Here is a 17958-nt window from a genome sequence, read left to right as displayed (position 1 = left end):
ACTAATTCTATTGTTCAGTGTGGGGGGGTTGTCCTCCCCAGGCTTGTAACTGTGGCTTCCTGTTTAATTAGCTGAGGCATTCATGACAGGCAGACCCCCACTCTCAGTAACGTCCTTACTCTACAGTTACACACCCGGACTTTCCTGAATCATTTCCTGTGCTTCTAAATCACACTCACAGCCTGTTATCTAACTAAACTTAAGCACATCCTGTTCCATCATTGTTTTATTCTGCTCACAACACACAGACTCACCGAACGTGCAGCTTTTCTTACGTCACGTACGGAAGTAAAATGAGATCAAAATTATAGGATAAAAACGGTGTGAATAAAGAAAAATATGAAAAAAAAATGGAAGGGAAAATGTGAAACATGTGACTCAAAAAAGAAAAAAAAGAAGCTTAATTGCTTTATTCTTGTATTTATTAGAAATATTGTTACAGAGGTGCCCATCACAGACGTGAGGACTCAGACAGGAAGAAGATTTTTATCAAAGCAAGAAGAAAACAAATCAAAACAAGTTTTGTACAAGACAGAAAAACGTTTATTCGTTCTTTTGCCTTTGAAGGCACGTTTTATTTCTCGCACACAAACTGCAGCAGAGCGTGAAGATGAGCAAACAATAAGTCGTATTCACAGGCTCACAGCAGACTCCAGCACAGTCTTTATTCACCGCTCGTAAACACACAGAGACGTCACATGTGAGACGCCGCCACCTCTCACAGCTCGGCCTCACAGCGAGCTGATGGCGGTCTCCTCCTCCTCCGTGATGGAGCGCAGAGCCTCCAGACACTCCACGGACACCGTCAGGGTGCCGACCACCTCGCTGCTGTCCTCCACGTCCAGCACTGCAAACACACACACACACACACAGTGCCTTGTCTTAGAACCATTGGGGGGTTTTACGGTGGGAGGTGCTTGTGTTGTGTTGTAACTGTGATGTCAATAAAGAGCTGCGGGGAAGCTGCTCTTTGAAGGATTTGGGGCCTGAGACAGGAGCGACAGGAGCTGCTTCTTGACCAGAAACGTCCCTCGTTCACGAGTGAAAAACCAGCTGAAGATGTTCTGTTATGTCTTGTTTTCTTCATGATGAATAAATCTCTAAACTAGCGGGGATGTGGAAGCACAGACCCAACAGTTTCAGTGCAGCTGTTGCCATGAATGAAACTGAAGCACAGCAGGAGATTTTCTGCAGGTCAGAATGGAGAAGTTACAGATTTACGTGCAACCACAGAGAAAGTGACGCCTCTGTTCACAAACACACGATTCACAGTTTGAAATAATCCTCATTTATTTTCTGATGAGATTAGTTAACCCAGATGCTGTTTTAGCCCCTCCCCCTTTCATCCAAGCTTCTTCTGATTCGCTGCCTGTTGCAAACAGCAGAGACGTCCACATCAGGACTTTCATTTCTCACTGAAATCAACGAGAGCCTGAAACAGTGTTTGGAGCAGTTTGTGAAGCTGGAAAATCAGAGAGAGCTCAACAGCATCACTTTGATTTCATCTACCGACCCTCACAGCGCCTCAAAGAACCACTGTTCACGTGAGTCCTTCATAGGAGGGACAACGGTCCTAACCTATGAACCGTCTGTGTCGCTCAACTTAAATGTTTGTGAAAGTCGTGTTTTCTGGGTCACAAAAACATGCTCATTTCTCCCTCTGCCCCCCCCCCCCCCCCCCCACTCTTTTATTCCCTCCATCCACTCCTTTCCTCTTGCTACACCCCCCCCTCCCAGCCAGAATAAGCCGGAGCAGGACTGCTGGGACACAACGATCTGCAGACAGGGTCAACACATCGATCTGTGCAGCATCTTTAGGATTTAGTCTAACCTGCAAAGCCTTTAACCGTGACGATAGTGAGGGCATCTCCGGCTCTTCAGGTTGTTTTGTTGCTTTAATCAATTTATTATCAACAACAATATAAAATTATGCACAAAAGGAATTACTAATGTAAATAAAGTGTTGTTATTTATATGTTTATATATAAATGTATACGGTCTCCCTTAGAGACAAAACACGTACAAACTCCAAAACACATTTCTAGCATGAACTGAACGTCCGAAACAGCTACTAGATCACTTAAATTACACAATTGAAAGCATGTGTGTGTTGTTTGTGTATTTATATTTATACAGCTGGCTCATCGGAGAATTAAGGAAGTGGGACCAGCTGTTCAAACCCCCACAAGGCCGCCCGCTGGGATTGGAGCGATGGGATGAGGCGTGACTTCTCAGAACGGGCTGACTGAGTGCAGCACGGATCAGAGCTCGGAGACGCTACAGCTGCAGTGAATACTCAGAACATCTGAAAGTTGGATCACATCGTGGAGCAGCTCACTGCGGTCGTGAGGTCTCAGAATCGGCTCTCTGAGCACAAGAATGACAAGATCACGGAGCTGAAGGTTAATGACATCACGGAGAAACTCGCAGCTATTAACGGGAGATTGAGAGAGCAGCGTCGGAGTGTTAAAGAGCAGCTTTGAAACTCTCCTGAGCTGTTCACCATCATCATGCGGCGTCCCTTTGGCGCCAGCTGTGGGCTCAAGGCTGGAGCCGAACAACACCACCCTGATCTTTGCTCAAGATGGCGCCAAGATGTTTTGAGTTTGCAAGTGTTTTGTCTCTAGGGGCCACCGTAATGGCGCCATATGGCAGCCTCGCTTCTGTCTGCCCCAGCTGTGGCTACACCTGTAGCTGCCTCCACCAGTGTGTGAATGGGTGGATGACTGGGTGTGTAAAGCGCTTTGGGGTCCCTAGGGGGGACTAGTAAAAGCGCCATACAAACACAGGCCATTTACCATTTATAGAGCAGCTCCAGAGAATCCAACATTAATGAATCGATGGTGCGAAAGTGGAGGAAGCAAAGTTTGACTTTTCTGACTGTTTCGTTTAATGCGCCTTATGGTCCGAAAATATGGTGCTGATAAAATCCTGATGGAACAGAAACAACTACAGTAACACTGAAACACACACGTGCAGGGTGGATGAGATCGCTATCAGGATGTGACACAGAGCCAGCACCACAGGGAGAGCAGGAAAGTGTGAACATCAGGCAGACAGGGTCGGAAATACGAGACAGTAAACATGTTTGTGTTACGGTGATGTCACGGTCGAGCGGGCGCGGCTGAGCAGATGGCCATTTTTGTAGTGAGGAATTTGTCAACATCACTTGGCTGACATGAAAACAAGAGATGGACGATCCGATATCACGTATCGGTGTCGGTCCGATACTGACGTAAATTACTGGATCGGATATCGGAGAGAAATAAAAAATGTAATCGATCCATTAAATATCAAAAAAGCACCTCACAAAACTTGCTACACGGCGTAACTCGGCTCATAACTGTAGCACGTCGCAGCAGTGTGGTCACGTGATAGAGCGGCTGTGTGTGTTTGTAGCCTCAAACCAGCATTTCATCTCCGAGGAAGTTTTCCCAGAGAGAAGTAAAGCAAGTGTGTAAGTTCATCTCTGAATGTTTGTAAAGCATTCCCACGTTAAGCTTAACAACAGATATATGGAGCGACTGCCTCTCTCTCTCTCTCACTCTCTCTCTCTCTCTCTCTCTCTCCTGCTGCTGCTTCAATCATAAACTGATCAATGATCAGCTGATCGTCTCTCTTCTTTGTTTTTGTCTCACTTTGCACCAGAAAGAGGAAACCAGCAGCTGAACAACAGCAGCCCGTTTAAGCTTGATCAGCTGTTGTTAGAATTTATTTAATATTATTTCTACACCAGGATCTTTTTCTACAGCTGACGTAACTGTGCAGGGGCGGATCTAGCAAAGTGTAGCCAGGGGCCCGATAGGGCATGAACAGGGAAAAGGGGGGACAAAGACATACTTTTCTTTCTTATTCTCATTTAAAATGTCGAGCTTTTAATAAATAATTATCTGACTCTGACACCCAAAGTTTTAATCTGATGTAAATGTATAGAAGTCCATTACTGTATATAGTAACTGTTAAGTCTAATATACCCTAGTAAGCTGTAGTACTTTTTCCTTTGGGAACCATCTGTGCAGTCTGCAGTTCTGTTGAAGAAAGATGTTGAATCTATTTAATTATTCTTGGAAAATAATTTATTTCTGTGCATTTTTTTCACACTGCATCAAATTAAAGTTGATTACATTGATTAAGCATCATGAGGTGGGGGGGGGGTTCCCTATTTTTATTTTGCTGGGAGTTTGCAACCCTATCAGTTAGTAGAAATATTAAGCAACCTAAGTACTCTTTAAAACACCAGAACAGGGAGGATGGAGCAGGTTTAACTTCATTAGTTTGATCAGTTTTGCTGAACTATGAAATATTTTGTTGTATTTTTTACACACAGGTTTAACAGAATAGCTTTAGTGTTGTTGTTTATTTAAACCTGAGTATGAACTTATACAAAATGCAGCAAGATATTAAAAAACAGTTTTATTGATTAAAGAACACTATATCGGATTCATATCGGTATCGGCTGATATCCAGATTTATGATATCGGTATCGGACATAAAAAAGTGGTATCGTGCATCTCTAATGAAAACTACGCCTCGAGTTTCCCCTGTGGGACGGCAGACGTGCGCATGTCCAAACACACTCGTGCTTTCTCCTCGCCCTTTTGATGCAATATCTCAGTCTGAGTGCTGAATCTGAAAATGAGTCCAGACGAGTCGCCGAGCCCCACAATCGCACTTCGCTTGTCCGATTCGTGCTGAAGGACCTGAACTCATCGATCATCCGTGCAGCAGTAATCCAGGGATGACCCATGTCGGGCCTGCATGGAATAAGTGTGGATTTGCCACACAGCCCCACAGTTTTACCCACATTACCCACTGTGGGCTCAGACAAGCACGTTTTCAAAGACAAACTATTCCCCTCACATCACTAAAAAATTCATTAATTAATTAAAATTAGAACGTCTTTCACAGGTTTCCTCGACTCAGCAAGTCTGCAACAATCAAGCATGTTTCTGATGGTGAGAGGAACCACGAGGCTAGAACGCCAAAAACTGTTACCATAGAAGGTGTCCTGGATCTGGGAGTGACCAAAGCTACCGTATCATGTCTGATTTAAGATACAACGTGCAGGAATACAAAGAAGAACGGAAATATTGAACGAGGGACTGACTATTTCTATTCTGACATTTAGATTGAACCCAGAGAGGCAGAGAATCAGCAGCTGCTGTAAGCTGCTGATGGTCGGACCACTCGAGCAGACACAGGTCGTAATCTAGATCAGCTAGAAGGGTGAACATTAGAAAAACTTGTTTCCTGTGTCTCTGCTTTTAAGAACTTTAAAGGCTGCTGTGGTCATGTTGTTGGTGGCTATCGTTTCGGTGCGTGCTGACCGCTCAAACGCTCCTCCGTCACGTCTCGCTGTTTCTCCAGGATGTCAGGGATCCTCAGGAAGGCCACGCCCACATCCTCACACTCCCTCTCCTGCTCCTCCTCCTCTGGAGGCTCGCTCACCACTGTGAACCGGATTCTGTTGGGAAAGGACGGCCCGTTAGCATAGCCTGCCAGCACCTGGACGCCAGCACCTGGACGCCAGCACCTGGACGCCAGCACCTGGACGCCAGCACCTGGACGCCAGCACCTGGACTCTGGCTGTTATACAGGGTGGAGCATTTCTATGGATACAGCGTAACAACATGGGGATGGTTGGTGATTTTAAAGTCCTGTTTGTGACCTGTTACAAAGAGCCTGGACACTAACACTGGCAGCAGCCAATCACAGCAGAGCATGACGGATGCTGTCTGCAGTCAGAAGAAGAAGCAGCTGCTCTGAGTCTGTGCTCAGTGAACTCCTCCCCCTCCTCACCTCTCCATGTGAGGATTTCGTCCCTGCAGGACTCCCCTCAGCAGGCGCCTCCTCGCCGCGTTCCTCTCGGCGTCCACGGGGATGACTGTGGACAGACAGTGAGGTCACAAACTGAGAGCAGAGGCTGTTGCCGTGATTGGTGCAGTGTCTGAGCACACCTGTGAAGGTGCGTACCTTTGCTGTAGTTGTAGTTGATGCTGCGGCCCGGTGGCGGTTTGGGCAGAGACAGCGGCGTTTCCTCCGTGGGCAGGTCCAGGAAGGAGTACTCCACAAAGAGCCGCACCACGCTGCTGTCCCGTGCCACCCGAGACTCCGCCCTCAGGCTTAGACACACGATCTCCACCCGCACTCGCTCCGACACCTGAGGAGTGCGGGGCGAGGTTATTTAACCACAGGATGGTTACATCATCTACGAGTGTTAATCATCGATGAGTCAGAGATTCTGGACGCGTCGAGCTCAGCGGCCCGGGGGGCGGAGTTTCTTATGATCAATATGATTGGACGTGAAAACAGGAAGTGAACGCAAGAAAACAGCTTTATAATTATGTTACACACACACACACGCACAGAAACACACACACACACACACACACACACGCACACACACACGCACAGACACACACACACACACACACACGCACACACACACGCACAGACACACGCACACGCACACACACACACGCACACGCACAGACACACACACACAAACACACGCACAGAAACACACACACAGACAGACACACACAGACACACACACGCACAGAAACACACACACGCACACACACACACGCACACACACACGCACAGACACACACACACAAACACACACACACACACACACACACACGCACAGAAACACACACACAGACAGACACACACACAGACAGACACACACACAGACAGACACACACAGACAGACACACACACAGACAGACACACACACAGACAGACACACACACGCACAGAAACACACACACACACACACACACACGCACAGAAACACACACACACACACACACACACGCACACACACACGCACAGACACACACACACACACACACACGCACACACACACGCACAGACACACGCACACGCACACACACACACGCACACGCACAGACACACACACACAAACACACGCACAGAAACACACACACAGACAGACACACACAGACACACACACGCACAGAAACACACACACGCACACACACACACGCACACACACACGCACAGACACACACACACAAACACACACACACACACACACACACACGCACAGAAACACACACACAGACAGACACACACACAGACAGACACACACACAGACAGACACACACACGCACAGAAACACACACAGACAGACACACACACAGACAGACACACACACGCACAGAAACACACACACAGACAGACACACACAGACAGACACACACACGCACAGAAACACACACACAGACAGACACACACACACACACACACGCACAGAAACACACAGACACACACACACACACACACACACAGACACACACAGACACACACACACACACACACACACAGACACACACAGACACACACACAGACACACACACAGACAGACACACACAGACAGACACACACACACAGACACACACACAGACACACACACAGACACACACAGACAGACACACACACACACACACACACACACACACAGACACACACACACAGACACACACACGCTCCTCCTCACCTTCCTCGCCGTGGCCGGCCCGGGCACGATGCAGTCGTCGCTGTCAGACTGAGCCGAGCCCTCTGCAGCTGCTGGGACGTCCTCCACATCTGGACAGGAAGAAAAGCGTCGACACTTTTGCTCTTTTCACCGTTTATGCCACAAATTTGTCACAATTCTTCTCACGTTTTGTTTTTTTGATGTTTTTCTCTGTAAACTTTTATTTTTAGACAAGACGAGAGCTTTTACACTTTAAACTATTTCAGCTTTAAACTTGAATTATTTTCTTGTGCTTTGAGTTTATATTTGATCAGTTTTTAACTTTTATTAATTTATAGTTTTCAGTCGTGATTTCAGTTATGATGTCATAATTAGGACATTTTGTAATGATTCTCCGTTTTTATTGGTGTGGATGAGCTTCAGTGTGGGACACGTCACACATTTAACCAGAGGCAGAAAATGTTGTGTATGTTTTCAACACAATACTCGACTGTGGGCGAGTCCCAGAGTCGACACGGACCTTCGATGATTTCCTCAGAGATTTCAGAGTCATCAGAGTACGACGCAGCGCTCACTGTGACCAGCTGTCCTTCAGAGACGTCAAACTCTCTTTCATCGTCCTCTTCCTCTCCAGCACCTTTGGACAAAACCTGAAAAGAGGTGGGGGACAGGTGAGGACAGGTGAGGACAGGTGGGGACAGGTGGGGGACAGGTGAGGACAGGTGAGGACAGGTGGGGACAGGTGGGGGACAGGTGAGGACAGGTGGGGGGACAGGTGAGGGGACAGGTGAGGACAGGTGAGGGGACAGGTGAGGACAGGTGGGGGACAGGTGGGGGACAGGTGAGGACAGGTGAGGACAGGTGGGGGGACAGGTGAGGGGACAGGTGAGGACAGGTGGGGGACAGGTGAGGACAGGTGGGGACAGGTGGGGACAGGTGAGGGGACAGGTGAGGGGACAGGTGAGGACAGGTGAGGACAGGTGGGGGACAGGTGGGGGACAGGTGAGGACAGGTGAGGGGACAGGTGGGGGGACAGGTGGGGGGACAGGTGAGGGGACAGGTGAGGGACAAGTAGGGAATGCAGGTAAACCATGAATTAATTATTGATTCCTTATAAGGTCAAACCTGTTTTTAACGAGTGTTGGGGGGATGGTTTCTACCTGGAGTGTGTGTGTGCAGGTTACCTGTAGAGGTGCTGCAGGTAGAGTCTCCGCCCCCCGGGCCGCTGAGCTCGACGTGTCCAGCTGAAGGAAGGAAAAACAGAAAAACATCAAACTCCACGTGTTGTTTTATCCGATCTCCACCCGAGCCCTGAATGCACCTGCTGAGCTGCAGGTAAACTCCTCCCTCTCTGATCACCTGACAGAGGCGGTGCCTCTCACCTGTTGGTTGGCGGCCGTCCCTTCTCCAAACGTGACCTTTTTGGCGGGTGGCGTTCCCTTCACCTGAGTCTTTGGTCTCGGTTTGGGCAGCGGGGCCTGAAGGGGGAAGCATCCAGAGAGGTGAGGGAGGAGCACACCTGGACCGAGTCACAGGTGAACAGGAAGGCCACAGCCTTCAGGAGGAACAGGTTCCTCAGGGAATTATGGGAATCGCTCGATTGTTGTGTTAAAAAATCGAAAACATTTTCAGGCCATTATTAAATTTATAATTTATGTTTGGGTCATCTGGATGACCTGAGATTCGGCGCGATGGCGGCGGGCCTCCTTGCCCTCCGGCTGTTGTTTGGCCTCTAACGCTTCCTCCACAGGAGTAAACCTGGGCTCGTCCTCCATGGCGTCCACCGGGTGGATGTAGGAGACCTTCCACTTCAGAGTCACTTCGATGTTCCCGGCGGGGAGTCCAGAGGGATCAGCCAGCGAAAACACACCTGAGGGAGCAGAGCAGGTTACAGGTGCTCACTCACACCTGATCATCCTGATCCTGAAACATTTCCTCAGACAGCAGCAGAGCGAGGCGTTTGGTTAACTTTAGATTTAAGAAGTTTAAACCATTAAAATACTTTTTGATGTCTTATCGACTCAAACAGGAGCTAAAAATAAAAACATTTCCTGTCCAGGTTATTTAAACCAGTGTAAACATGTCCATGTTCAGGTAATGACAGATCACACTGTAGCTGCACCTGCAGGCGAACAGTGTGCTACAAACACCTGACTCACCTGTGAGGCTCTCGTCGTGGGTCAGCGTCCTCAGAGGGACTCGGGCCTTCCCCAGGTACGTGTCCATCTGCTCCTCTTTGTAGTCGAACACGTAGAACTGAAGGAGCTCCGACTTCAGGTACCGGTCCAGGTCCGCATCCATCGAGACGGAGTACGACCCGAGGTCATTGAAGTCGGGGTCCTGGCGGTTGTGAACGGTGGCGGTGGGGTGGTCGGGGAAGCGAAAGAACTTGTAGACGACATAGGGGCTCGGCTGCCAGGAGCCTCGCGGCTGAAGGCCGGAGCAGCTGCGGACGGTGATGAAGAGCTCGTTCTGGTCGCCGGTCGTCGGCGGAGGCTGAGGAGAAACGACACGAGTGAGAACCTTCACCTGCTCAGGTGTGCGTACGCTGTGGGTGTATTCTCCTGCTCGTGTATCTGAGCGATGACGGGTGACGATGAAGCTCACCGCCTTCATCTTCTCTCGGTACAGTCGCAGCGTCTCTGTCATGGGCGCCCTCAGCCTGAGCCAGAACTCCAAGGAGCCGAAGGAGCGCGCCTCGTCACGCGACCCTGAAAGAGGTTTGCACACGAGCGTTTTCATCGAACATCACCGACAGTCGCTGAGTCTACCACCATCGTCAAGTACAGCTGCCGATCCGGCCGTCACCGAGCTGGCTCACGGGTCACACGGCCCCTCGGTGACACACAGGAAGGTAAATATCCAGGTTCTGTCTTCGGCCCGACTCTGACCTTGTACATATTTGAGGTTTAGAGCGAACATGAGGCTAATTTACATTAGATGTAAATGGTAAATGGACTGGTTCTTATATAGCGCTTTTCTACTCTGTCCGAGCACTCAAAGTGCTTTATACAGCTAATTCATTCACCCAATCACACAGGCACTTCTAAGCTTAAGTGCTGAGTATCTAACATATACATTCACACTCCGATGGATGCATCGGAGAGCAACATGGGGTCAGTATCTTGCCCAAGGATATTTGGCATGCAGACTGGAGCAGCCTGGGATTGAACCACCGACCTTCTGGTAAGTGGCTGATCCGCTCTGCCACCTGAACTACAGCCACCCCAATAATGTAACCTCATGTGGCTGGTTGCAGCTAACAGACTCACATTAGTTCATACTAAGTCTGCTAGCCACAACCGGCCAAACTCATGACGTCATGCTCCGTACTGACAGAAGATGGCGCTAAACATCTTTTTAAAGAAGCGTCTCTTCTTCCTCAGACTTCCACCTCCCTCTGAAGGTGGAGGAATAGACTAGCTCTCCAGAGAGTGGTGCGCTCTGCTGGATGCATCACTCGCTCAGAGCTCCCTGACCTGCAGTGTGTCTACACCGAGTGGTGCTGAACTGGGTCTGGACTCTCTGCACTGCTCATGCACTTAATAACAAATAATGTACTTTAGTGATGGTAACCGTTTATTTCACTGCTCGCTGTCAGTCTGCACCTGTTCAGTGTTGTTCTTGTGTGTCTGAGCATGTGTGTTCGTGTGTGTGACAAATGAAATATAGCATTGGGCTAGCTTAGCATTAGCATTTTTTGCTAACTTCTCTGACGTGCTTCCTGGAGTAAAGGGAAGTGAGTCCCTACTGTTTCCTGTGGTGGTAGCGTAGCATTGGGCTAGCTTAGCATTAGCATTTTTGCTAACTTTTCTGAGGTGCTTCCTGAAGTAAAGGGAAGTGAGTCCCTACTGTTTCCTGTGGTGGTAGCTTAGCATTAGCATTTTTGCTAACTTTTCTGACATGTTTTGTGAAGTCAAAGGAAGTGACTTGCACTTGTTTCCCCTAGTGTTTCCCACTTGTTTTCCCTAGTGTTAGGGTCAGGGTTTGCCACTTGTTTCCCCTAGTGTTTCCCACTTGACTCCCTACTGTTTCCTGTGGTGGTAGCTTAGCATTTGGCTAGCTTAGCATTAGCATTTTCTGTGTCAGTGAGCCTTCATACGAGCAGCTCTTTGGCTGTCTGTCAGTCTTTCTCTCCCTCCCGCCACAGACCAATGACTCACCGACGAGCGCCACGCTGCCGTGAACCTTCCCGTCCTGTTCCAGCAGCTGCTGCAGACGAAGCTCGCCGGCTGCCAGCGTCCTCCAGTCCAGACCGAGCACTTCGTGCAGCTCCACCCTCACCGCGCCCCGGCGGAGGTAGTCGAGGAAGCGGTCGTCCACGCTGACCACGTACTTAGAAGTAAAGTTGTATTTCGGACTGCGGCCCGTCACCACCGGTGTGGCGTGCAGCTCGAACACGTAGAAGGCGTACGTACAGAAGGTGGCGGGCTCAGCTTCGCCCAGCATCTGCAGGGCGGAGCCAGACAGCGTGGCGCCGACTATCTGAAGCTCCAGCAGGTTCTCTCCACTCTCCAGGTGAAGCGCTTCGCCAGATTCGTCGGCCTCGTCCTCGGCTGTGGCGTCCGCTTTGACGCTGTAGGTTTTGGTCCCGTAGGCGACGTCTCTGAGCTGAGCTGCGGAGCAGAGAAACCTCATCGTCAACATTTACTCTTTAAACTGAACATCAGCAGGATGGATGGATGCTGGGAGGGTGGGAACCTTCCAGTTTCCTGATCTTCGTCGCCCTGGCGTCCAGCAGCTGAGCCTGGCGTTCTAGCTTCTGCTCGTACTCGAGTTTGTCTGCGTCCATCTTGCGTAGCGCGGCGTCCAGCTCGGCCTGCGACCACGAGACAGGAAATAGATTCAGCACAACAAACGTGATCAGGTTCCACTCTGACCCCTCCCCTCGCTGCGTTACATGCAGTAAGAATAAAAGTGGGCGGGTGTGTTTGCTCCACCTTGTAGCCTCGGCTGATCCGGCCCTCCGTGCTCAGGAGGCTCCGGGTCTTTTCCAGCTCCTGAATGGTTTCGGCGTGAGCGGCTCGCAGCTCCTTAATGGCGTTTTCCACGCTGGTGCCGCCCGTTTCCTCCTCCTCCCTCAGGAAGCCCAGATCGCCACTCCTCTGGGATTTACGTGTCTGATAGACGATGTTACAGACAAAAGGCGAGACATGAGACTGAATCTGGGCTGTGTGTGATCGCAGTGACGACCGGACTCACTCACTTTGACGAGCAGCAGCGCCTCGGTGAGTTCGGCCACGTCGTAGTCGCCCCCCTGTGAAGAGCACGGTGATGTCACACACACCAAACCTGCAGCAGGTGAAAGGATCTGATTCGTCTGCTCACCCGACTGTAAAACCTGAGCTGCTCCTCCAGCTGCTGCTTCTGCTGCAGGAGCTGCGCCTCCAGTTTCTGATTCGCTTCTTTCAGCTTCTCGTTTGTGTCTGAAAAACAATCAGAGGGAGGAAATCGGTCGCCACGTTCACCCTCGGCGCTCTCACGGGACACGCAGCGGTCTTAATGGGCAGGCAGGGGGCGTACGCGTACCTCTCTCGGCCTTGACTTTGTCGAGGATCTCGTTTTTGTCGACGAGGTCGGCCTTGAGCGCCGTCTCCAGCTGAGAGATCTGAAGCCTCAGCTGCTGCTCCTGAAGCTGCCATTTCTCCTGCTGAGAGACGTCAAAGGCGCTGCAACGAAAGGAGGAGGTGACGGAGGTCAACCTGGGCCAGGTAAGACGGAAACGTTCAAACGGCCCTCAAAGCGCCGCGGCGTCTTCGCCTCCTTCTGCTCACCTGTTCAGCAGCTTCCTGTTGCTGTCCTTCAGCAGGTCTCTCTCCTGCTCCAGCTCGCCGACCCTCTCCTGCAGCTGAACGCACACACAGCAGGTGAGCCACCCACACCTGCACAGCAGAACACGCCTACAGCGGACTCACCTGCTCCATCCTCGTCCTGGAGACGCTGGCGCTCTGCAGCTGCTTCTCCAGCTCCAAACGCTTCAGCCGCTCGTTTTTCAGGTCCGCCGACAGCTCGTCCACCTTCGCCATCGCTGCTTCATGACTGAGCTTCAGCGTCTGCTGACTCTGCGAAACAAACACCGCTGTTGTTAGCTCGCTGTGTGTGCACACCTGACACCTGGTCTTGTTGATCTCGTCAGGCCAGATGTGTCTGCAGATGTGTGTCAGTGCCATCAGGTGGAATTATAAACGGGAGGTCAGTCACATGATCTTTGAGCTCATATCCAGCTCTGGTGTTTTGTCCCCACTGATCTGCATGAATGTGCACTGAATCAAGCCCCTCCCCTCTTAAGAAATCTCTCTCCTGATTGGCTGCAGAGGGATTTGATTGCGCTTGAAGTCACAGCGTTGCATAGAAAAGTGTGATCATTTGTTCTCTCACAGACAGAGAAGATCAATAGTGATCACTGATATTGATCTTGGTGCTGCAGGGTTTGAGGCGGGGGAGGAAGAGGAGGAGGCCGGGAAACGTCTCACCTCCTGCAGCTGCAGATATCGCCCCTCCAGCTCGGCCACGGTGTTGGATCTCACCGCCAGCTGCTTCTGCAGTTTGATCAGCGTCACGTTGCCGTTGACGTGCGTCCTGACAGGAAAGAACAAAGATTCATCCACAACCTCGACCTCGAGCACAGCTTTGAGTGAAGAGGTGACCACAGGAAGCGATTATTGTGAATGACGGACGCCTCGCCGCAGCACGAGCTCATCTTCTGCCCTGATACGGTGAAAGCTGCTGGACTGAAACCGTGAGAAACATCGTGGAGAAACAGGTTCTGGTGCTCCCCTCCAACAAAAACCTGAGACCAAAATATTCTCACTGGTTTTATTTACTCTTTGATGAAATAATAGGAAACGCTCAGCTTCACTGAAGGCTTCGTATTTAAAACCAGCAGCTCGTACCTCAGTTTGGAGGTCTGCTCCTGCCGGACCTGCAGGAGTCTCTCTTCATACTCAGCCTCCTTCCTCCTCAGCTCCTCCCTCAGCAGCTCCAACGCACCTTCCAGCTCCTCCATGCGGCTCCGCTGGGACTCGATCACATTCTCTCTGCGACACAAACACGACGCCTCTGAAAATGAGGGACTGTGTGTGTCACGACCTTATTTAAACCCCTCCCGCTAAAGCTGCAAGTCTGCACTTCACTCACAGCGTGAATCCAGTCAAGAACTACAAAAGCTGTCATTTATAAATCCTCAAAGAAAGCTCTGTGGAGCCTTAGTTACTGTTATCTTCCTGTTTCAGCGCCGATGCCAGCTAGGAGGAGTTTCAATGACTGATGTAAAATACCACCTTTAATAATATCCTTAAATAAGCTCAGTATGACTCGTAGGTAAGGACGGGAATTAAGAACTGGTTCCCAGTAGTCCAGCTGTTGGAATTGTTCGTCTGCTTGCCGATCGATCCTGCTTATGGAGTCTTGTGCTCGTGCATCCAGAAGCAGCTCCATCATGCTGCTAACACAACTTCAGCTCTTTACATGCACCTGCACGGACAGCATGCTAACGCTAAGCTAGCCAAGAACCCGCAGTGATTTGCTGCTTAGAGGTGTTTTTGAGCCAGAATCGACCACTAACATCTCACTGATTCCCATTCCTACTCACAGGTTGCGGATCTCTGATCTGGCCTCCTCCAGCAGACTGTGCCCATAGCGAGGCAGCAGGCCGGTCGGAGGTCGTCCGCCTCCCTCCAAACTCCTCGTACCTGCAGGAGATGAATTCACAGAGGGAAGATGGTAAAAGTTAAACAGAGAGAAAGAAAACACGCAGTTCGTGGAGCGTGATGCAGAGAAGCTCTGAAGAACTCACTTTTAGGTCGTATTAAAGACGGAGACGACGTGTCGTCTCTGAACTTCTTCAACCCCGTGTTGACTCGTGGCTGGATGCGGTCGTACGGCGTCGGCCTCTGGCTCTGACAGTTGACGAGTTGATGCTTTGACACCAGGAGGCGCTGTTTCAGCCCTTCGTTTTCGGCCTGCAGGGCCCGGACCTTCTCGTGGAGCTCCTCCATCATCTCCTCCATCTCCACGTCCCGGACCCTGGAGGACGGGGCTGTCCCTGCTGCCAGCTGCTCCATGCGGTCACGGTTGTTCATCAGCCTCTTCAGCTTCGTGCTCAGTCTGCAGGGCAGCAGAGAGACCGTTAAATTAAACGGTATATTGTTAGACACATGAAGGATTCTGGAGCTTATAAAATATTATTGAGGAAATCAATGTGTTCTCTTTAAAGACGTGCTTTTGTTCAGTGATACAAACGCCCGGGCACATGGGAGAAGCCTCACTTCTTGATTATATCATCCCGTTTGTGGCTGTGCTGTTTGAGCTGCAGCGTCTCCTCCTGCAGCCGCAGGAAGCGGTCCTCCAGCTCCTCCCGGGACACACGCGAGATGTCCAGCCGCGCACGGGCGTGCTGATAGGTCGACGACTCTGTGAGCAGAAATCAACAAATTAGCAGGTGAACAAACTTACCACACAAAACAGAGCACTGGATTTAACCTAAAATGTAGGTTATAATTCAACGTTTTAGTCATGCTACTGTCTGCTGGTACGTGGAGGACAGCCTGATGAGTGTGGACACACCTGGTGGAGCCGGTGTGAGTCTGGAGAGGTCCACCGTGACGTCCTTGACCGGCACATCTGCTGCCGTCTCATCCCGGAGGGTTGACATGTTTCAGCCTGGACAGAAGATTCAACCGTCGGTGGCGGTTACAGCAAACTTTACGCCTTCTATAATTAATCTCTGAAGATAAACCTCTCAGTGAGGTTAAAAACACAATCGGCACAATGAATAAAAATACTTTACAATGAAAACTTAATCAGCAGCACTTCACTTTAAAAACGCCTGTAATAGCGCGGTGTAAAACGGACTGTTCACCATTTCAAAAGCACCAAAATTCAAACAGCCCAGTGTGTTACATGTAGGCCGAACTTAAAACCGACTAATTCCGATGTTTCCGAGTCTTCGACGATAATTACGAAGCCACATTTAACGCTACTTTCGACCGTGAACATTAAAACGTATAGAATTTAAAGGTAGTCTGGTACCGATGATTTAACAAAGCAGCGTTATCTTTGACCAATGGGACACAGCATATTAATATCAGGTAAATAAATTAAAATATATATTATGCGTACGTGGATGTATTTTACTGAAAAGCTCTGAATCTATTGTGTTTTTTTTCCGAGTTAGCAGCAGTAGCTAACGAGCTAGCGGAAGCGTCTAATTATCAGATTGCGTGTCGCCTCAAACGCTCGTGACTCCATATTTACTTCTGACTTGTTTCCGGTCATTTTTCCGGTAACATTTGACGCATTTCTTACCTTTTACAACGACTTTATTCAGTTTAACTCACGGTTGCTACTGAAAACATAAACGCTCATCACGTCGTTATGGTACAACAGCGCACGCGCTGTGCGAAGAGCCTTCTGGGAGTTGTATTTTTGTTCGTCTTTTTAGCAGTCAAAGGCTTTCCTAGCTTATATTTCCCTCTAAAATATGACACAGTATAAACCAGCAATGATTAAATGCTCTTAAAGCTGTTTCGAGTTTAATAAGAAGGAACTTTGTGTGTGAACGTGTCTGTTTCTGCTGATTTTCATGCAGAAACCCTCTCTCCTGTCTGTCAGCTCTATCTCTGACTTTGGGCCAATTTGGGGACTTTGTCTGAGCTGACTTTACATGTAAGCGTATTTATGAGCAGTGTGGCTCACTGCTGCACACACATCTGCGGGGATTTGATAGGCGTGCTGTCAGACGCATGCCTTTCATGAACTGGCGATGGATCTAATTTAGGACCCTGAGATGAGCGTCGGCAGGCCAGGATGAGCTCAGTCGGCATGTCAGTGATCGCTGGGCCGTGACAGTCTCCCATCACTGCTGCTGCTTCTTCCAGCCATAACCTTTGAACCCTCCTCCCCGCAAACACACCTTCCCCCGTGTGTTCGGCCTGCGGCGAGCAGGCGCGGATCTGTCAGCGAGTCAGCCTGTCGTTGAAATCTATGATGCCTGCTGGCTTCTTGTTCAACAGGCCGTGCCCACGTTGGTGCAACAACTGTCAAGCACATGATCAGACGAGCATGGAGGCCCGTCTTAGCCTCCTATTGTAATATAGGCAGATTTCCCCTCAAACATCCAGCAGTCGTGGCTTTTATTCAACTGGAGCCACGGGGGGGAGGTCAAAGTCTGTTCCTGTCAGGCGCTGAAAGGAGAGGCCAGATCAGCCGCCTACTGTAAATCTGCTTCTTCTTTCAGCTCCATTCACAGCTCCACTGCACAGCGGATCATCTGCCTCCATCTCCTCCTATCCCTCCTCCGTCTGAGCTCTTCTCCTCCTGCCTGGCAGCTCCATCCATCTGCACCCACCTCCTCTCACTGATCTTCATCGTCGTTATCATACGATCCTGTGACTGTCCCAGATGTGACACTAGATGGCAGCTGGTTAACGTGTGAGCAGCTGAGGATCCTC

At 49.9% G+C, this 17958-nt stretch overlaps 1 protein-coding gene across 2 annotated transcripts; it reads right to left on the bottom strand.

The window, feature by feature from the left end:
- Positions 1-413: 413 nt before the first annotated feature.
- Positions 414-16901, bottom strand: rpgrip1l (RPGRIP1 like). Of its 2 annotated transcripts, XM_087844250.1 has the most exons (26): positions 16814-16901; positions 16073-16168; positions 15775-15919; positions 15303-15613; positions 15099-15198; positions 14401-14544; positions 13981-14086; positions 13423-13569; positions 13282-13355; positions 13037-13176; positions 12836-12933; positions 12714-12764; positions 12448-12627; positions 12209-12326; positions 11671-12123; positions 10115-10218; positions 9667-10003; positions 9184-9377; positions 8890-8985; positions 8692-8751; positions 8028-8157; positions 7529-7617; positions 5974-6160; positions 5800-5884; positions 5328-5464; positions 414-847 (listed from the first exon to the last, which is right to left on the bottom strand). In XM_087844250.1, exons 2-26 carry the CDS (start codon positions 16158-16160, stop codon positions 732-734), a joined length of 3690 nt encoding a protein of 1229 aa, XP_087700376.1. In that variant the 5' UTR covers positions 16161-16168; positions 16814-16901; the 3' UTR covers positions 414-731. The 2 variants fall into 2 exon arrangements, with proteins under 2 accessions (XP_087700376.1, XP_087700375.1); XM_087844249.1 differs by having other exon boundaries at positions 9667-10218.
- Between the last annotated feature and the right edge of the window lie 1057 nt (positions 16902-17958).

The sequence above is a fragment of the Neolamprologus brichardi genome, chromosome 7 (genome assembly GCF_056152115.1).
Source record: "Neolamprologus brichardi isolate AB-2024 chromosome 7, ASM5615211v1, whole genome shotgun sequence".
In the NCBI taxonomy this organism is placed as follows: domain Eukaryota; kingdom Metazoa; phylum Chordata; class Actinopteri; order Cichliformes; family Cichlidae; genus Neolamprologus; species Neolamprologus brichardi.
Note: the sequence above shows the minus strand (reverse complement) of the source record. Positions and strands in the feature narration are given on the sequence as shown.